The following is a 17,111-nucleotide window of genomic DNA, read 5'->3' as shown; positions in this document are numbered from 1 at the left end:
CTAGAGAAGAAAAGTGACTGCATCTTCTCCATCTTAGGGACATAAAATAATAAAACTGGCCCTTGACAATAAATGTTTATAGCTGCTGACTTTTACCAACGCCTAATCGGAAAACGATTCATTTTTTATCTTTTTCTCATTTGCCCCGAGAAGGCGAAACTTTATCATCTTATCGTCTAATTACGGTCTCACCGGGAGAGGGGAGTAAAAAAAAAAATGCTCTCCGCCATCAGATTATATCAAGGTTTCGAGACTAAAAACCGACTTGCAGATGAGGCCCGGCCTATTAGGACACGGCGACTTGCATTCCCCTCCTCGCTGGGGAGCGGGCCGTGTCCCGCCGGCCCGGGTGCGGGTCCGCAGGTCCCCGCGGGGAGCAGCGAATTGGGGTTAACGGCAGAGGAAGGCGACTTTGCGATCGTGTTGCTTCACGGTACGGGTCCGCCGGACCCGGCCGGGAGATGCCGGGCCGGTTGCTGGAAGCGCCGGAGAGTTGCTGAGCAGAACCTTGGCTCCCTGGCCCCACACCTCCTCTTACCTTGCTGAAGCACTTGCCTACCCTCACCCTCTATTGTAAAACGCTTTCGGCTGTGTTTGGGGTTTGGTTTGGTTTTGTTTCGTGGCTTCCCACCCCCCCTCTCTTTTTTTCTCCCCCCTCTTTTAAATCCACTCATTGTCATTTCTGAGGTCGGTGCTGGCAGAGCTGAGGGCTGGAAGTTTAATGGTGGCTTTCTGGATTGGCTTCTTTAACCCCGTAGGCCCCACGTTTATGAGTTGTGCGTGAAATATGGGAGGAAATCGTGTCTGAAGAAGTGGGTTTCCCGTTCGGTGTGTGTCTATGCAGACGTGTTTGGTGTATTAAAGGGATGGCTTCACGTTCAGTTCAGCTGAAGGAGATATCGCCACGTCTCCATTGAAGTACAGTGTAGCTTGCTCTGCTGCTAATCAGGTAGCTCTCCAAAGAGCAGTAAATATTTACCAGTTAAAGTCTTCATGCTGCGAGAAAGTACTTGTTTGATGTTTATTTTTATGGATTTAAGATTACTAAAAGCTGCTTAATAAATTATACCATGGCTAGTCCTGAATGGGGAAACGTGCCTCTTTGAATTCTCCATCATATGCAGGAAGAGTAAAATTAATATTCATTATAGGCGCAAAAGAAAGAGAATGAGTATTTTTAGGCGGAAAAAAAAGGAGAGAAAATGAAGGCTGCGACTATTTCATTATTTTACCTCCTTTTTTTTAGCAACCCCCTTGAATGGGCTCTTTATTGTAATTGTCCCTCCCCAATTGAGCACCCCACTGCGCTGTTGTATCTTTTTACAACCCCTAACAACTCGCACCAGTAACACAATTACTGCCAGATATTTATAACGAGAAATTACTTTTCCATTTTCACCCGCGACGATTTCAAATAAATACATGGGGGACGCATAAATAAATAAATAAGTGGCCCGGGGTGGTGATAGGGAGGGGGGTGGAGAGGGAAGGAGGGAGGGAAGGTGGCGAGAGGAGGAGAGAGGGAGCAGGGGAAGGAGGGAGGGAGCTGGAGTGGGGGGGGAAGAGGAAAAAAAAGGCGCTGGGGACTGTCCAGGCGCTGGGTCAAGGCAGGCACTAATGAAGGGAGAAGGGGCTTGTTTCTCTGCTCTTTGTAAGTTGGAGGGTTGTTGGTCCGTTGAGTTGGGAAGCTGCGCGGCCGGTTAAGGAGCCTGGGTTTCTGCACTCGGGGTTTGGGTAGAGGAGCAGAATGGAGGCCATTGTTCGCTTTCTGTAGGCTTTGTTTAACAGTTCTCACCCCCTCCTGTTCTTACTTTTTAAAGCAGTGAGGCGAGGTAGGCAGCGTGTGTCACAGTACAGTGAAAAAGGGGAAGATCTAAAGACCAAAAAAAAAAAGTTAATCACAAGACGGGGAGTTTGGGGCAGAAAAAGTTGCTAGTGCCGCGGGGAAAGGAACAAAATAAATAACTCGAGGAAATACCCGGAGGTAAAAATGGAGCCCCGCTCCCAGCACGCAGGGCAGCCGGCGGGGCTGTCCCCCCCCCCGCCGCCAATGCCCGCGCAGCCCCCGCGCAGCGCCGCCCGCCCCGCTCCGCGCCGCTCCCCCCGGCCCGGCCCGACCCGCCCCGCACACCTTCCCAGCGTCGCTCCACACTTTTTAATGTACTTCTTCTGCTTTGTCCTAGAGGGAAGACTTTAACTAGTGACACGCAGATGTGCGAGTCCCTAAATTGTATGAGAGGACAGTCCACCCCGCTTTCAGGCAAGTTTAAAAACATGACTCCGGACTCTCTTTGTGATTGTTGTCGCTCCAGCACCTCAGCGAAGGGCACTAACGACGAGGCAATACGCCACCTGCATGCAATTAAAACGAGGAACCACTTGGCGGGTTGCTTTTCTTAATTTTTTTTTTCACGTGTTAGGGATACATATGTACATTTTCCGCCTTGAGGTATTAAAGCCCCCAAATCCTTAAATTAATCTGGGGAAGACGCCTAAGGATAACAAAGTAAGCCTGTGAGATATTAGCCTCTCTGCAGCTTAACCGTGTGCACTACCTCCCCTGATTAACGCCTATTTTATCACTGATAGACTGCTATAGGCGAGCCCCGTGGGATACTGCTCTATCAGCCCAACATGCAGAACAGTAAGTGACTCCGCGCCCCTTCGCGGCCGCGGAGGGCAGGCGGGGGCGGCCGCGGGCGCGTAGGAGCGGGCAGGCAGCCGGGGGCCTAGGGCTCGTTTCGGGGCGGGGGAGGTGGTTCCTGCACGACCGGGAGCGCCGTCCGTCCCGTCGGGGCGTGGGTACCGCCGTGGGCGGTGTGGAGGGGACCGGGAGAGTTGTCACGGCTCCCGGGCCACCGGGACTTGCCCGGTTCGTGGCCCAGGCCCTGATGTGTGTCTCTACCTGCTCCGCAGTGGAAGTTGGGCAGGAAAAAGCCACCACCGTGGTAGGTGCGATTCCTCGCCACCTCCTGGCTTTATTTGCTTCCCGATTCTGGTGTCTTCTGTGGATTATTAATTTATTTGGGGGCCTTTTTTTTTTGGTTGTTGTTGCTGTTGCTGGTGTTGTTTAAGTCCTCGCCGATGGGCCTGCGCGCCTCTCAGAGGCGAAAGTGCTTTCACAACGCGGGAGCGCACGGACCCGCAGACAGGCGCAGTGGCTGGAGAGAAGCGGCCTCTCCTTGCGCTCCCGCGGAAGGGGCTGCGCGGAGGTTGGGGGGATTGGAGATGAGGTCCCAGCCAGTCCGAAGCAGGCCCAATCTCCTCGCGATGCGGATCTTCCGCGGGGTGGGCTCCACGCCGGAGCGCCGCAGGGTTGCGCGACCTCGCAAAATCGCGCTCGCGATAGCGATTTTGCGAGTTCGTGCAACCCCGCGGCCCTCCTGCGCGGGGTCTAGCTTATCTTGAGCATGTAGCGGCGGCGAGGAGCGCAGGTCGAGTTGCGCGGCCCTTGCGCGGGGCGGTCGGCTCCCACCCCGGTGCTTCTCCGGGACCTCGCCAGGGATGCGCGGCTCCGGGACCCCTTTATCATCCCCTCGTTAAACCCGTTAATAAATTGTCTCCCCCGTGTGAGGAGCATCAGGAAAAACACAGGTTTTGGGGATTTCTCAGAAAACCTCAGGTGGAGCTGTTTTTTTGGGTTTGTTTTTGTTTTTGCGGGGCCTCTGCCTGCGTGTCCGTGCGATGTATTTTCATTTATCCCGAGAAAAACTGAGCCCCGGCAGCCCGGGGAAGGGTATTACCTGCGCCTCGCAGGGACGGCGGCGGCTGCCCTTGGCCGTGGCGTGCCGAGGGTTTATGGTAATGGGGAAATGCCTTCACTCGGCCGTTTGGGATCGCCACTGCAGAACGCAGAAAAGATATCATTCGGGTGAAGCCTTTATTTTGTTTAAAGGTCGCGGCGGGCTCTTCAGGCTTTGTGTTAATAACTCCTGGGTGTATATGGTGCAGAGCATCCAAATTGACACCATATGTTTTCCTATTAGATGACTAGCAATAGAATACAAGGCGCATAATCATTGCCACTGGGCGAGATCTACACCGCTCTCCAGGGAAATTATATAATGATTAAGGCTTAACCTTTTAAGTGAAACTTTGATTTTGCTTTCCCCGCTGCCATTTTTTATGTCGGCCAGCGTCCCCCCCCTGAAACGGGCTCCCCGCACGCCTTGACGGGGACGAGGAGGGGGGGACGGGGGCTGAGGTAGGAGCCACCGAGGGCCTGCGCCCCCCGGCCGCCCCCCGCCGCCCCGAGCCGTACCCGCCCGCCGGGGCGCAGGCGGGGAGGGACGCGGGGCTCCTCTCCCCGCGGTGGGATGCGCAGGTCGCAACGCCGGCCGAGCTGCTGGGCCGGGGCGGCAAATTCCCCAGCCCCGATGTCACTTTGAATCCGTTGCGCGGGGAGTTCGCCCCCTCGGTTGTGTCCGCGCAGAGCCCCCCCGGCTACCTCAAACCGCAGCCTCCCTCGGAGGGAGAGCGAGTAGAGTTCAATCTAGTCTGAGTGATATCCAAATGCGGACAGAAAGGGTCGTTTTATCATGCTACTATTTGTCGTGACGATGCAATTTTCAAAAGCAGAGTACTGTCATAAAGTGACACGCCTGCCACAAGTGCTCCAACTGATCTTTTCAATTAGCCTTCCATGCATGATCCGGGGCGACTTCCGCCTATTTCCAGAAATTAAGCTCAAACTTGACGTGCAGCTAGTTTTATTTTAAAGACAAATGTCAGAGAGGCTCATCATATTTTCCCCCTCTTCTATATTTGGAGCTTATTTATTGCTAAGAAGCCTGGGCTCTTGGAGTCAATTTATCAGGAGGCTCCAAAGAGAGGAGAGCGGAGAGCGCGTAGAGCAGAGCTTCTCCAGGGAGACTTCCTCCAAAGCCTGGAGCTTCAGGTTGGGCATTGGCGAGGCAGCCTCTCGCTTTGCTCTTGGCGAAGCGAGCTGCGGCTGTGCGGAGGCAGGCAGGCACGGGTGGGTTTGGGGTTTTGGTGTTTGGTTTTTTTTTTTTTTAATTATTATTATTCGATGGGGAGGAAAAGGGGAAAAAAAAAAAAAAAGCAAAGCAAGGAAGGAACCCAAGGCGATCCAGCCCGGATTATTCTGGGCTTTTGGGCTGGGTTTGGGGGTTTTGCGGACGGGGAGTGCTGGCGTGGGCGCCTCTTGGAGCCGCGGTGGCTCCCGGGGAGCGGCGGGCGAGGACGGCTCCGGGGCCGTGGCCGGGCCGGGCGCGGTGGCCCCTGAGCGGGCGGAGCGGATGCGAGCGGCGGTGCTGCGCGGTGGGGCGCGGAGAGGAGCGGCGCGCTGGCTCGTTCCGCGGGGTCTGCGCGGGGCGGGAGCGGAGGGTGCTATGGTGGGCGCTGTGCTTCCCGCAGGTCACAGCGGCGTGAACCAGCTCGGCGGGGTGTTCGTCAACGGGAGGCCGCTGCCCGACTCCACGCGGCAGAAGATCGTGGAACTCGCTCACAGCGGCGCCCGGCCCTGCGACATCTCCCGGATCCTGCAGGTGAAGGCGGCGGCAACCCCCCGTCCTCCCACCGCTCCGCTCCGCTCCGCAGCCGCTTTGTCCACCGCTGGCCGCCAAGGCGCTAATTGCCGACCCCCCCACACACTCACCCACCCACCCACCGCCACCCGCCTTCCAGCCTAATAAAACGATCCATCTGCTAATCTCGATTGCTGCTGCAACTAGACCTTTCTACGCGTGTATATATATATATATAAAAAAATACCTTTTAAAATCTTTTATTTTTTTTTTGTTCCCCTTTATTTCCATCCGGTGATAACCTGCACTCTCGTTACAGTTAGTTTGCTGTAATAAACTGAATTATACGTCTTGGCATAATTTCAGTTTCTTCTCCTTCCCCTCTTCTCCCCCCCCCCCCCATATTCACTTATGATTTTGTGAGATCTGTATGCATTTGGCGTGGCTTACTGCTTTTTTATTTTTACCTTTTCTTTTTCTTCCAAAAAGCAAAAAAAAAAAAAAAGAGGAAAAAGAAAAAAAAAAAAAGAAACCCCCTCAAAGCCACGCTGTTTTAGCCCGGAATCTGTCTTTACGGACACTAACGCGATCTGGCGCAGCTTAGGGGTACATTGTAAATGTAGGTCTTGATAACCCCTCACTCACCCACCCTGTCCCCCGCAAGTACTCTAAGAGCAGTGAGGACGATGGAGACTAGTCTGGTTTAGCTACTGTTCGCATTTAAGGCGTATTTTAACATTAATACTAAAAGAATTACGTTTTGACCAGATTTTTTTTTTCTTCCAAATGTTTTGAAAGTATCACTTTTGTAGAGGGTAGGGCCACGAATGTATTTTTTTTTTAAAGAAAAAAAGACTCTCTAAGTAAGTTCTCATACCATTTAAGGTATATTTTTGTGTTATAGACCCATGCAGATGCAAAAGTCCAAGTGCTGGACAATCAAAACGTAAGCTTGTCATTGTTTAATGCATACTTAAACAATTTTATTTTTGTCTTGAAATTATTAATAATGTGATTTTCTGTCCGCTTCCCTATCCAGGTGTCGAATGGATGTGTGAGTAAAATTTTGGGCAGGTATTACGAAACTGGCTCCATCAGACCCAGGGCAATCGGAGGTAGTAAACCGAGAGTAGCGACTCCAGAAGTTGTAAGCAAAATAGCGCAGTATAAACGAGAGTGCCCCTCCATCTTTGCGTGGGAGATTCGAGACAGATTACTATCAGAGGGGGTCTGTACCAACGATAATATACCCAGTGTAAGTTCATGAAAAAAACCTTCCTGTGTGCTGTGTACAATGCTGGGTAGCCGTAGCGAGCCTCTGCTTCCTTTGTTTCGGTATCAGCGGAGAGGATAGCAGGTTCACATCATTTGCATGTGGCAGGGTCAGACGCATTTTTTCATACAGAATCTGACAAATGCCTTTAAGGAGGGAAAAAAAAAATACAAAATATGCGGGTCACCCCTGCGCCTGGCGCCTCAGGACTGCGAGCATCAGTCGAAGCCATCACTCTGGTTTTGCAGGGTTGGGTTTGGGGCTTTTTTTTTTTTTTCTTCTTTTTTTTTTTTTTTTTTTTTTTTCTCCCCCGTGGTTTGTTTGTTTGTTTGCACCATCGCCAGCAGTAAGCGAGTCGGGGCGGCCGGGACCCGCCGGTACGGGGCGGCCGCAGCCGCGCAGCCGGCGCTCGGGGAAGCCCTGATTTGCGCCCAGGTCGAGCCGCCCGCAAGCGCGGAGGGGCGAGGGGGTTGCGCGGGTGGCTCACAGGGAGCGTGCTACCGCACTACCATTGCCTTTCCTGTCCTTTGCCTTCCAGGTGTCGTCGATAAACAGAGTCCTACGCAACCTGGCTAGCGAAAAGCAACAGATGGGTGCCGACGGGATGTACGACAAGCTAAGGATGCTGAACGGGCAGACGGGGACCTGGGGCACCCGGCCCGGCTGGTACCCCGGCACCTCGGTACCCGGGCAGCCCGCCCAAGGTAAGGGACAGCCCGGCCGCGCTCCGCGGCCCGGAGCGGCTCAGTCTCGCCCGGTGGAGGTGGCCCCGACGCGGGTCCCCCTCGCCCCCTCCCCGACCGTCGCCGCCGTGCTGAGGGCGGTGGGCAGTTTTCTCAGGACAGTGGCTCAGGGTGTTCCTCCCGCCGCCTCCCCGGGCAGGTGGGTGGCGGGGGTCGGCGACCAGGTGGGCTTCCAGCCCCGGCCCGGCGGTGGGCAGGGGAGCCCGGGAGCAGCCGCTGCCAAAGCTGCCGAGCTGCGGTGCCGGCAGGCGGGCGGGTTCCGGGGCTGCTCCGTAACCTCGCCCGTCAGCCCGGTAATTAGGGCTCCTGCTCCCCGCGCCGGGGTCTCCGAAGCCGGGAGGATCGGTAACTATCTCCGTAGGGCTGATTATAGTTCCTCCTCAATGGACCCGAAACAACTTTGTAAATATAGGAAACTGTTTATCCTGAAGATTAATAGGTATTTGTTGTAGGAATGACAAGGGGATAATATGAAGGATAATGGGATGTTACGTTACATACTTAAGATGGTTAATGGCTTCTTTCTGAATACGGGCTCTGTTGAGGCTCGGCTCTCTCCCCGGCTGTGGTCATTCCTTTAGAAGAGGTGTCTATATACAACAACCTGCTTTTTGTTTTCACCCCGCAAGGAAAAAAAATCGGTAACAGTGTGCGGAATATCTGGTACAAAGGATGTTTCTGTCACACGCAAGAATTTGTTATGGGAACAATTCTGTCGCTATGTAATTGCTCATTAGAGATCGTTTTGTTTCTCATTAAGGCGACATGAATAAGCGTCTAGTTGAAGGAGACAGCTGTAGAAATGTTCCACAGGAGACCTCTGGACACGATATGGCACCGCTTGCCAATTAGACATGTCAGTTTTAAGAGAAGAAAACAATCTATGAAGGACACTAGAAAGATAGAGCGGAGCCCTCGCTTCCCCCCACCCCCACTTTGGTGGTTTGTTGTTTTTTTTTTTAATTTTTAATTTTGTTTTGCCCGATGTCCCCCCTCGGAGCCGGGACGGACCCCACCGCCAGCCGCCCGCCGGCTCGCCCCTACCTGCGGCCGCCACTGCCCCGCTGCCGACACCCCTGCCCGGCCGGCGCCGGGGCTCCCCGTCCTTCCTTCCCTGCCCCGCACCTGAGAGCTGAACCGCGGAGCGGTGCGCACTTTCCGCCCGTGCGGCTCCAAATGGCCCGGGCGCTCTCCGCTCCCCCAGTTGGCTTTTTTTTTTTTCTTTTTAGAAAAGGCGTTAAATGGAGAAATTTAGGGCGCCCCCTTCCTGCCCCCCCCTTCCCCCCTCCGCTGAGCGGTGCTTCCGGGCCCAGCTCCGCGCAGTGTGCGCGGGTGCCGTGCGGGCACACCTGGGGCCAGGCGGCCCTTGGCCACCCCAGCGCTGCGGCGGAGGCGCCTGTGTCTGGGGGGGGGTGTGAGTGGGTGTCAGTGGAGCTGCAGGGGGCTTGTGGTGACCCCTCCCGTGGCGTGGGGATGAGCGCAGTTTCCGCGGGGAAGCGCGGGCAGGTGCGTGCCGGGGCGGGAGGACCCCGGGAGCCCTCTCCCAAATTGCGACCGAATTATAGCGGTGCGGAGCGGTGCGGAGGGCTCGGGCCGGGGGTGCGTGTGTGTGCGCGTGGGCAGGAGAGGCGAGGGGGAGGCAGGTAGGCACTTAAACCATCCGCATCGCCAAATTAAAATTAATAAAATGGATTTCCTCTGGAATATTCATGCTCCCTCTAATGTTTTTCCCTTGCAGGGGTATGTTACTGGATTTTAAGAGTCCATTACTCAAAAAGCATAAGGCGAGGTTAGGTCTCAGAGGGGTACAAATATGGTCTCAATCTGATAAACGCCATGCAGCAGTGAATAAAATAATGGATACATGAGGGCTGACAGAACAAAAAGAGACATCTCTATCCGGGAGAAATTCTCCAGTGATTTAGTGGTTTTAGGGATCACCGAGACACTGTTTCTTATCTTTTTTTTTCCCCCCTCCCTCTCTTATAAGACTAAAGCCTTCTATAGGATTTAGACACTTTCTCTTTCAACAGATGCTACAATGTTTTGATCCCGGCTCTATAGCTGAGAGGTGCCGCAATTGGTTTGCTATCTTTTTTTGCTTGTTTTCCGCCTCACTGATTAAGACACTAAGAAACTAAGGAATGATTTTATTTCCCAGCGTCTTTTTTTTTTTTTTTTTTTTTCTTCCAGGAAACAAATCCTATACCCAGCGTCAGATGGTCTGGCTATAGGATAATAGGGACGGACATTCACTCGCTTTCTTACGGATTAGGTTTGGAAGGTGGAACAGCCCTATTGAGATCGCTCCTTTTAGGGGCTTTTTTTTAAAAAAAATTAAGATATCTTCTTTTTAGAAGCCCCTCCTTTTTTTTTTTTTTTTTTTTTTTTAAAAAAAAGGAGGGGTTTCTAAAAAAAGAAGATATCTTAATTGTCCGGCGCGGGGGTTTTAAATAATCATAAGCGAGTTTGACTGTAGGTGAAACTTCTAGCTGGCTCAAAGGTTTGGGGGAAGATGGGCAGCGCACCCAGACGAGGTTGCAAAAAATGTGGCTTCAAAAGTTAAAATAAAATAAGGGGGAGGTAGGGGGGGTACCCGGTTCGGGCTGGCCCTGGGAAGGCGGCCGGCGGAGGCAGGGCGTGCTGCCCGACGGCGCGGGGGGCAGCCGGCCATCGCCGCCGCCTTTGGGCGGCTCCCCCCCTCCCCTCCCTTCACTCCCCCCTCCTCTTCCCCGGTCCGTGCCGGTCCGCTCCGTGCGGACAGTGATGGATGAGCGCGGTGGCGGAGGTTACGCAGCGGCCCCCGCCGCGGGCGGGCGCGGCCCCCGGCGCTGCCACCAGCGCTTGGCAGGGCGGCTGCCCCCCCCCCCGCCCCGGGCTCGGGGGCTTTGTGTGCCCCTGAAAGGCAGCCCCGGCCCCCCCCTCCCTCCGGCCCCCCCCTCGGCTATTCACCCGCCGCCGGCCGCCTTCAATGGGGCTGCGGCCGCCCATATGGTGACCACGGTGGCTGAATCCCTGTGTTTAAATGGGGGAGAAAAGTTCGGGTTTTAAAACATTTCAAAGTGGTTGAAAGGGTCCCACCAGATCCTGTCACAATTCCCCCCGAGCTTTGAAGGCCGGGGGCATTGTTCGCCGATTATAAATGATATTACTTTAAAGTTGATTTCCCACAATATTTAAAGGATGTAGCGGGAGTGTCGCTATTTATTTTTGGCGTAACTTTTCAAGGGAATTAGCATAAGTAGCCCATGCGTCCCTCATCCCGTCTCCCCCTTTATGCAACATCAAAACGCCTCGAAAAATATGCTTTGAAAGGAGAGGGAGAGCTAATTTAGGGACAACGACTTCTCTGCCTCGACAGAAACGTCCGATTCTCTCGCCCACGGCAGCCTGGGGTGTCCCCCGAGCCCCGCAGAGCCCCGGGACGCATCCTTGCGCCCGCCTGAAAGGAGAGCACAATGAAACTTTCCCCCTGTTTAATGACAGAAATTACATTAAAAGTGGTGGCAATGCCCTAATTAAAAATGTACCGCTGAAATGATAGGCCTGCAGCCTATGAATTCAGCTGCAGCAGAGCGTATTTAGCTAGTTAGTGAACTCGCTACTATTTCTTATAAAATTACATGTTAAAATTTTAAAAGAAATCTTACTTTTCTCTGGTGCAACACATTACAAAGAATGGACAGTCCTTTTATCTAAATATAAAATTCCATTTTCAGCAATTATAGCCTGTTCTTGGTGATGATATAATTACAGCTGTGCTCAGTAATAGGTGTCAAGGCAATGCACACTCATACAATAGTTGAATAAAACTGCAGAACAATGCAGGCACTTCTAAATTCACAACCTTTAAAATGAAATTGACTGTGCAGAATTCAAATAAAAACTGGATAAATATTTTTTAAAAAAGATTACAAGCTTGGTTTGGTTTCTTAATAGCATTTTCTGCAAACCTATCAACATCTAATTGATTAGATAGGAATTACTGATTATAGATAATCTGAAATACTGAACATCACTACTTTAAATATAGCAATAGGTAAATAAATGCAGCAGACAGAGGAGACTACCATAGCACTTCAGCAGCGATTCATGGAAAGAATCACTTTCAAGGGAAAGTATTTTTATGCGAGTTTTATTCCAGAGGAAAAACAAAATGAAATTAAAACCGGGCGATCGTAATTCCTCATCTCCGATGTTTACGATAACGCTGGAAACTGAAATGTTTCCGTGTTACCCGTGTCATTAGCGCAACGTTGCTTTGATACCCGAGAGGTTTTTAAGGGAGGGTGTCAGCAAACATGGCCGAACTTGTTTCCAATCGTGTTATTTCTCTGATAGGGATCTTAAACCAAGGGTACCTGCGTTTCACTTTCCGACTCTCGGTTCCGCAGATGGCTGTCCGCAACAGGAGGGAGGAGGGGAAAACACTAACTCCATCAGCTCTAACGGAGAAGATTCAGACGAGGCCCAAATGAGACTTCAGCTGAAAAGAAAGCTGCAGAGAAATAGGACATCCTTCACCCAAGAGCAAATTGAAGCGCTTGAGAAAGGTGAGTGACTTTTTCCTACGGCTGAAGCAGGAGAGAAAAACAAAATGTGCCCTGGCTATATTAAGAGCTGAACAGAAACATGGCATTCACATGCCTTTTATATATTTATATATTTTAAGTCCCTGGCTCCCTCCATGCTCTTTTATTCATTGAGCTCCAAATATTCATCGATGGCTGCGATATGCACCGAAAAGCCGTTAGAAGGTTTTCAAAGGGAACGTACTCAGGGCACAGATCATACCGAAACATCCCTGGGCTCCTCTCACGGGGGATAAATCTCCTCCCGCTCACCCTGCCGTGTCCCTGGCCGGGCAGCACGGCCGTACGCCGGGAAGGCGAGGACAGGCAGCTGGGGCTGGTAGCAGCCCTTCGTGCCTGCCCCCACGCTCACTCCCCGTCCCCAGCGCTGCCGCTGCCCGGGGCTGGGAGCAGGTGCCCTTTTCCCTGACCGGCCTGGGCGCACCTCGCCTCTGACCCGCTGCAGATCTTTGCTCTTATTTTCCACTGTTATTTAGCGACGTGCCATTTCACTTCTCGGTGACAGGGTCAGAGCTGCCTTGGGGACCCCCTCAGCAGAGGCAGAAGCCCTCGCTGCTTCTTGAAAGATGCAGCTTTGCACCCAAGCCTGTCTGTCCCCTGAGCGATGTTCCCCAGCAGGCAAGGCGTCCTCCTTCCTAATACACACACACACAGAGAAAGCTCAGCTTTGCCTTCACAGTGATGTTTCTTAAGAGCATTTAGAGCACAGGCGGCACAGGAATGACTCTGGCTTTACAGCTGGCCACGTTAACCCTTTGCAACTAACACAACGATATTTCCTTCTGCAGAATTCGAGAGGACCCACTATCCTGATGTGTTTGCAAGAGAGAGATTAGCTGCTAAAATCGACCTGCCTGAAGCCAGGATACAGGTACTGAGCTGCTCTGCAATTATGACTATTACTATTTTCACTATTACTATTCTAATTTTGTTTTTCCTGGCTTCTCAAAGCACAGGGCAGCCCCTATTTATGAGCGGGTATTTGTCCACCTCTTCCTTCAGGAAAATAACAGCAACTGGGGTTTGCTTTCACACGCTGCTTTGCTGCGCTGCAAGCCAGCTTTCCATCAGCACGGCCTTGAGTTACGTGGGGGAGGCCCCACGCCTCTAGTCCTTGTAAGGTCATTCACGTCTCTCAAACGCTGTATTTACAGGTGTGGTTTTCTAACAGAAGGGCCAAGTGGAGAAGGGAAGAGAAGCTGAGGAACCAGCGAAGACAAGCCAGCAACACTCCCAGCCACATTCCCATCAGTAGTAGTTTCAGCACAAGTGTTTACCAGCCGATCCCGCAACCGACCACCCCCGGTAATGCCACCAACCCGCTCACGTTCATCCAACCTCTTGGGAAAAACGAGAGTCTGAGACTGTACCACCAATTGTAACCGTGGCTAAACTAATGTGTTCATCTATCTGTCTATTCTATTATAGTTTCCTCTTTCACATCAGGTTCCATGTTGGGCAGAACGGACACGGCGCTCACAAACACGTACAGCGCGCTGCCGCCCATGCCTAGCTTCACCATGGCCAACAACCTGCCTATGCAAGTAAGTCCGGTGCCGCCGCCACGGCACGACGCTCCCTCGGGACTCGGTGGCCCCTGGGGTGTGCAGGAGCGTGGGAGGGGGCTCTTCCTCCCCAGGACAGGGGGGGTTACGGACCCAAACTGCGCTGCAGGGAAAATGGCACCAAAGGTTTCCCCAGCCTCTGAAAAGACGCCCTATTTCAGGAGAATCACAAGGGAAAGGGCACTCTAAGTCTCAGTGCTCTGACAAGCCCTGTCCCCAAATTTTAGAAGAGAAAGGTCCTCAAAATTATAAGGCAACGAATCTGAGGTGAAAAAACCTGTGGTTAACTTATGGAACTCACTGGTGCAGTATTGTGGAAACTGCCGCCCTTCCGACCTTCTCGGTGTAGGTAACGTGGCAGCGGCACATGAGGAACACCTGAGAGAGCGAAGGATGTGATTAGCGTCAGTGGTTATGCCAGCTAAGCCAGAATTGCAGGAGCTGTCAATCCTCGTGCCTGAAAGCATTAGCTGATCACCAGCTGGGTTAGGAAGAAATCTATTCCTTTGGGGTCTGTTTCTATAGACCTTTCAGATGCAAAATTCCTCCTTTTTTAATGGTGGGGTTGGCCTAAGAAGGTGCTGGCCAATTACGGGAGTTTTACAGCTTTGTCTGAGGCACACAGCATTGACCACTGCTGGAGACGGGCGAGCAGATTAGAGCGCCTGACTCCTTCGCCGCGGCAATTACTATGTTACTAATTGCTGAACCAAAATTAACCAAATAAAGTTAGAGTCTCGCAAGTCCGTGGAAAGGAATGACGTTGGCTAGGTTGCTATTTCGTGACGTTGGAGGCCGGTGGTGCCGATCCCGGCAGCGGGCTGAGAGCAGATGACAAAAGATCAAAAGGCTGATACAGGAGGGGACCCTTGGGAAAGCAGGAGGCCCCTGATTCACTTTTGGGCACCTGGGCAGGGACCTGGCACATCTGAGCCGCTCTAGGAAGTCCTGCCTACGTGGTCACCACGGTGTGATGGCCACGCGATGTTGGAGCAGGAGATTTGGCAGCCGAACTGTCAGCATCTCCCTGCGGACGTGGTGCGCATTGCTGGTTCTCCTGGAGCACAGCGTGTGTGCTTAGTGAGCGAGGCTGTCGGTGTTTTCAGAGATGGTGTGTGTCGGGGACGTGCAGACGGAGGAAATATGTACAGACGTGTTGAGTCTCGTGCGCTCGGAGCAGGAATTATTCATCCCGCTTCCCTCTCCCCTGCTGCCTCCCCACGTCAGGGCTGCACTGGTCCCCACTCTCCCAGTATCCTGGAGCAGGAGTTGCTCCTGCTTGGTTCCTCCCCGGCACCGTGCCATCCCTCACCCCCTGCCCCCAGGTGCTCTCCCCCCGCAGTAGATGGGATTTTAGGGGTTGGAGTTTAGGTAAATAGAGATGTCTGGTTCCCTGGGATGCTGCTGGTGTGGGTTTGGGGTGACCAAAACGTACGTGTGCGTTGATCCCCCTTCAGAGCCTCGGTCACCCCAAACCCACACATCGTCTGTGCATATGTGCACCATGCTTGCAGATGCAGGACCAGCCTGTGTGCCTCAGTGGAGTAATTTTTAATTACGCCACTAATAGTTTTTAGTTACACCACCAAATGCGAGATAAGAGGCCAGCCCTGCCCTGACTCTCTTGTGGCTGCAAATGGCAGGAGACATCTTTCTTCTACATGAGCACAAACAAGGGCTTTGGTTCCTTGGCTTAGGTACGTAACACCTTCGTTAGCATCTATATGTAGGGATCTGCTCACTAAGCATGTCTGAAAAGGCGCTAGTGACTGTCCATGTTGTTTCTGTAGACCAAAAACCTCTGGGAAGAGGCTGCTTGGTTGAGCTCCTAAATAGGGGTTGACATCTAGGTCTGCGAATTTGAAACCGAAGCTCGTTTTCGCTTGTGCACGCTGATTCTGAGGGCTGGCACATCCAGCCAGAAGAGTGTAACGCCGCGTTTACCTCACCTGATACTTAACGCTGTTTTGCCCTTTGCTCCCATAGCCCCCGGTACCCAGCCAGACCTCCTCCTACTCTTGCATGCTGCCCACCAGCCCATCGGTGAACGGACGGAGCTATGATACATACACCCCTCCTCACATGCAGACACACATGAACAGCCAGCCGATGGGCACCTCTGGCACCACTTCCACAGGTGAGTAACCCTGCGCTCCCCTCGCCTTTCTGCCAGCGTGGCTTCCTCACTCCAGCCATCAGGTTTTTCATATCAAGTCTCTCCCTATCACTGGGAGAGGTCTCTCTGTCGGGTTTAGTAGCTGCTGAGCTGGGCAGAAGATGAAAATGTATAACCTTGGGGGCTAGAGCAGAAAATCTGATTTTTAAGCTGTCGCTGGAGGCATAGATGAAAGATGGCTGATTAACAGAGGTGATGTTTGAATAGCGGTACAGTGGAAAGCTCTTCAGTGAGGCCCCCATCCCACAAAATCTTCTCTGTATAAATAATTTCTACAGCAGCATTTATTTCACCATTAAATTTCAGCGGAGATACTCACACCTGTGAAGTTAAGTGTACACGAAAGTGTTCGCAGGACCGGGCGTATTCTTACCGTGTCTATGTCAGAGGCTATTTTTTGCTAAAGATTTGAAGTTATCAAAACCTGTAGAAATATTAACCTATGCATAGGAAGGCAAAACAGGGTAAAAAAGGGTAAGTGTCAGCATAAGCAGGAACAAGCCAGACACATTTTAAGAGAATAGAAATGTTCAGTGTATTTTGGGCTGAACTCCCAAGTGAACCAAGGCTCTGGCATTTATCTCAAAGCGTGACAGTTTATTTATAACAACAAATCAGTGAGAAGTGCAGAGGTTTTTAAAATATACCCCCTCTCCCCCCCCAACCTGATTCTGCAGGCTGGTAGATGGTGAGGTTTAATACTTACAAAATATGAGCACAAATCTGTGAAACTGTAAAGCAAAAATTATGCTATGTATAGAAAAACTAAAATATCCATTTCCCCCCTCAATTTTCAGGTCTCATTTCCCCTGGAGTGTCAGTTCCAGTTCAAGTTCCTGGCAGTGAACCTGATATGTCTCAATACTGGCCAAGATTGCAGTAAAACATGTGTTAATTCCGTAAATGACTATATGGACAACAGTTGGATGTTCAGCAGTATTTTATAAAGGAAGAATGGCTCTCAGAGTACTTCTGTACTGCAACTGTGCCCTATGCTGTAACACATGGAAAAGACTTTCACATGGACCTTTGTACACTGAAGGCATTATATCAGTTGGAACAAATCTTCATTTTGGTATCCAAACTTTTATTCATTTTGGTGTATTATTTGTAAATGGGCATTTGTATGTTATAATGAAAAAAAAAAAAAGAACAATGTAGACTGGATGGATGTTTGATCTGTGTTGGTCATGAAGTTGTTTAAAAAAAAAAAAAAAAGGAAAAAAAAAAAAGAAGCCATGATCAACAAGCTTTGCCACGAATTTAAGAGTTTTAT

General features: G+C 51.7%; 1 protein-coding gene across 1 annotated transcript; it reads left to right on the top strand.

Moving 5' to 3' along the window:
• Window positions 1-2,211: 2,211 nt before the first annotated feature.
• PAX6 (paired box 6) lies at window positions 2,212-16,718 on the top strand. Its single transcript, XM_068398093.1, is given in 14 exon segments — window positions 2,212-2,260; window positions 2,590-2,644; window positions 4,771-4,873; window positions 4,876-4,897; window positions 5,377-5,507; window positions 6,391-6,432; window positions 6,526-6,741; window positions 7,298-7,463; window positions 11,897-12,055; window positions 12,883-12,965; window positions 13,249-13,399; window positions 13,523-13,638; window positions 15,646-15,796; window positions 16,633-16,718. Coding segments are annotated over 14 exon segments (1,530 nt in total).
• The last annotated feature ends 393 nt before the right edge of the window (window positions 16,719-17,111 follow it).

Source organism: Nyctibius grandis, chromosome 4 (genome assembly GCF_013368605.1).
Source record: "Nyctibius grandis isolate bNycGra1 chromosome 4, bNycGra1.pri, whole genome shotgun sequence".
Lineage (NCBI taxonomy): Eukaryota > Metazoa > Chordata > Aves > Nyctibiiformes > Nyctibiidae > Nyctibius > Nyctibius grandis.
This window is presented reverse-complemented; position numbering and strand designations above follow the sequence as displayed.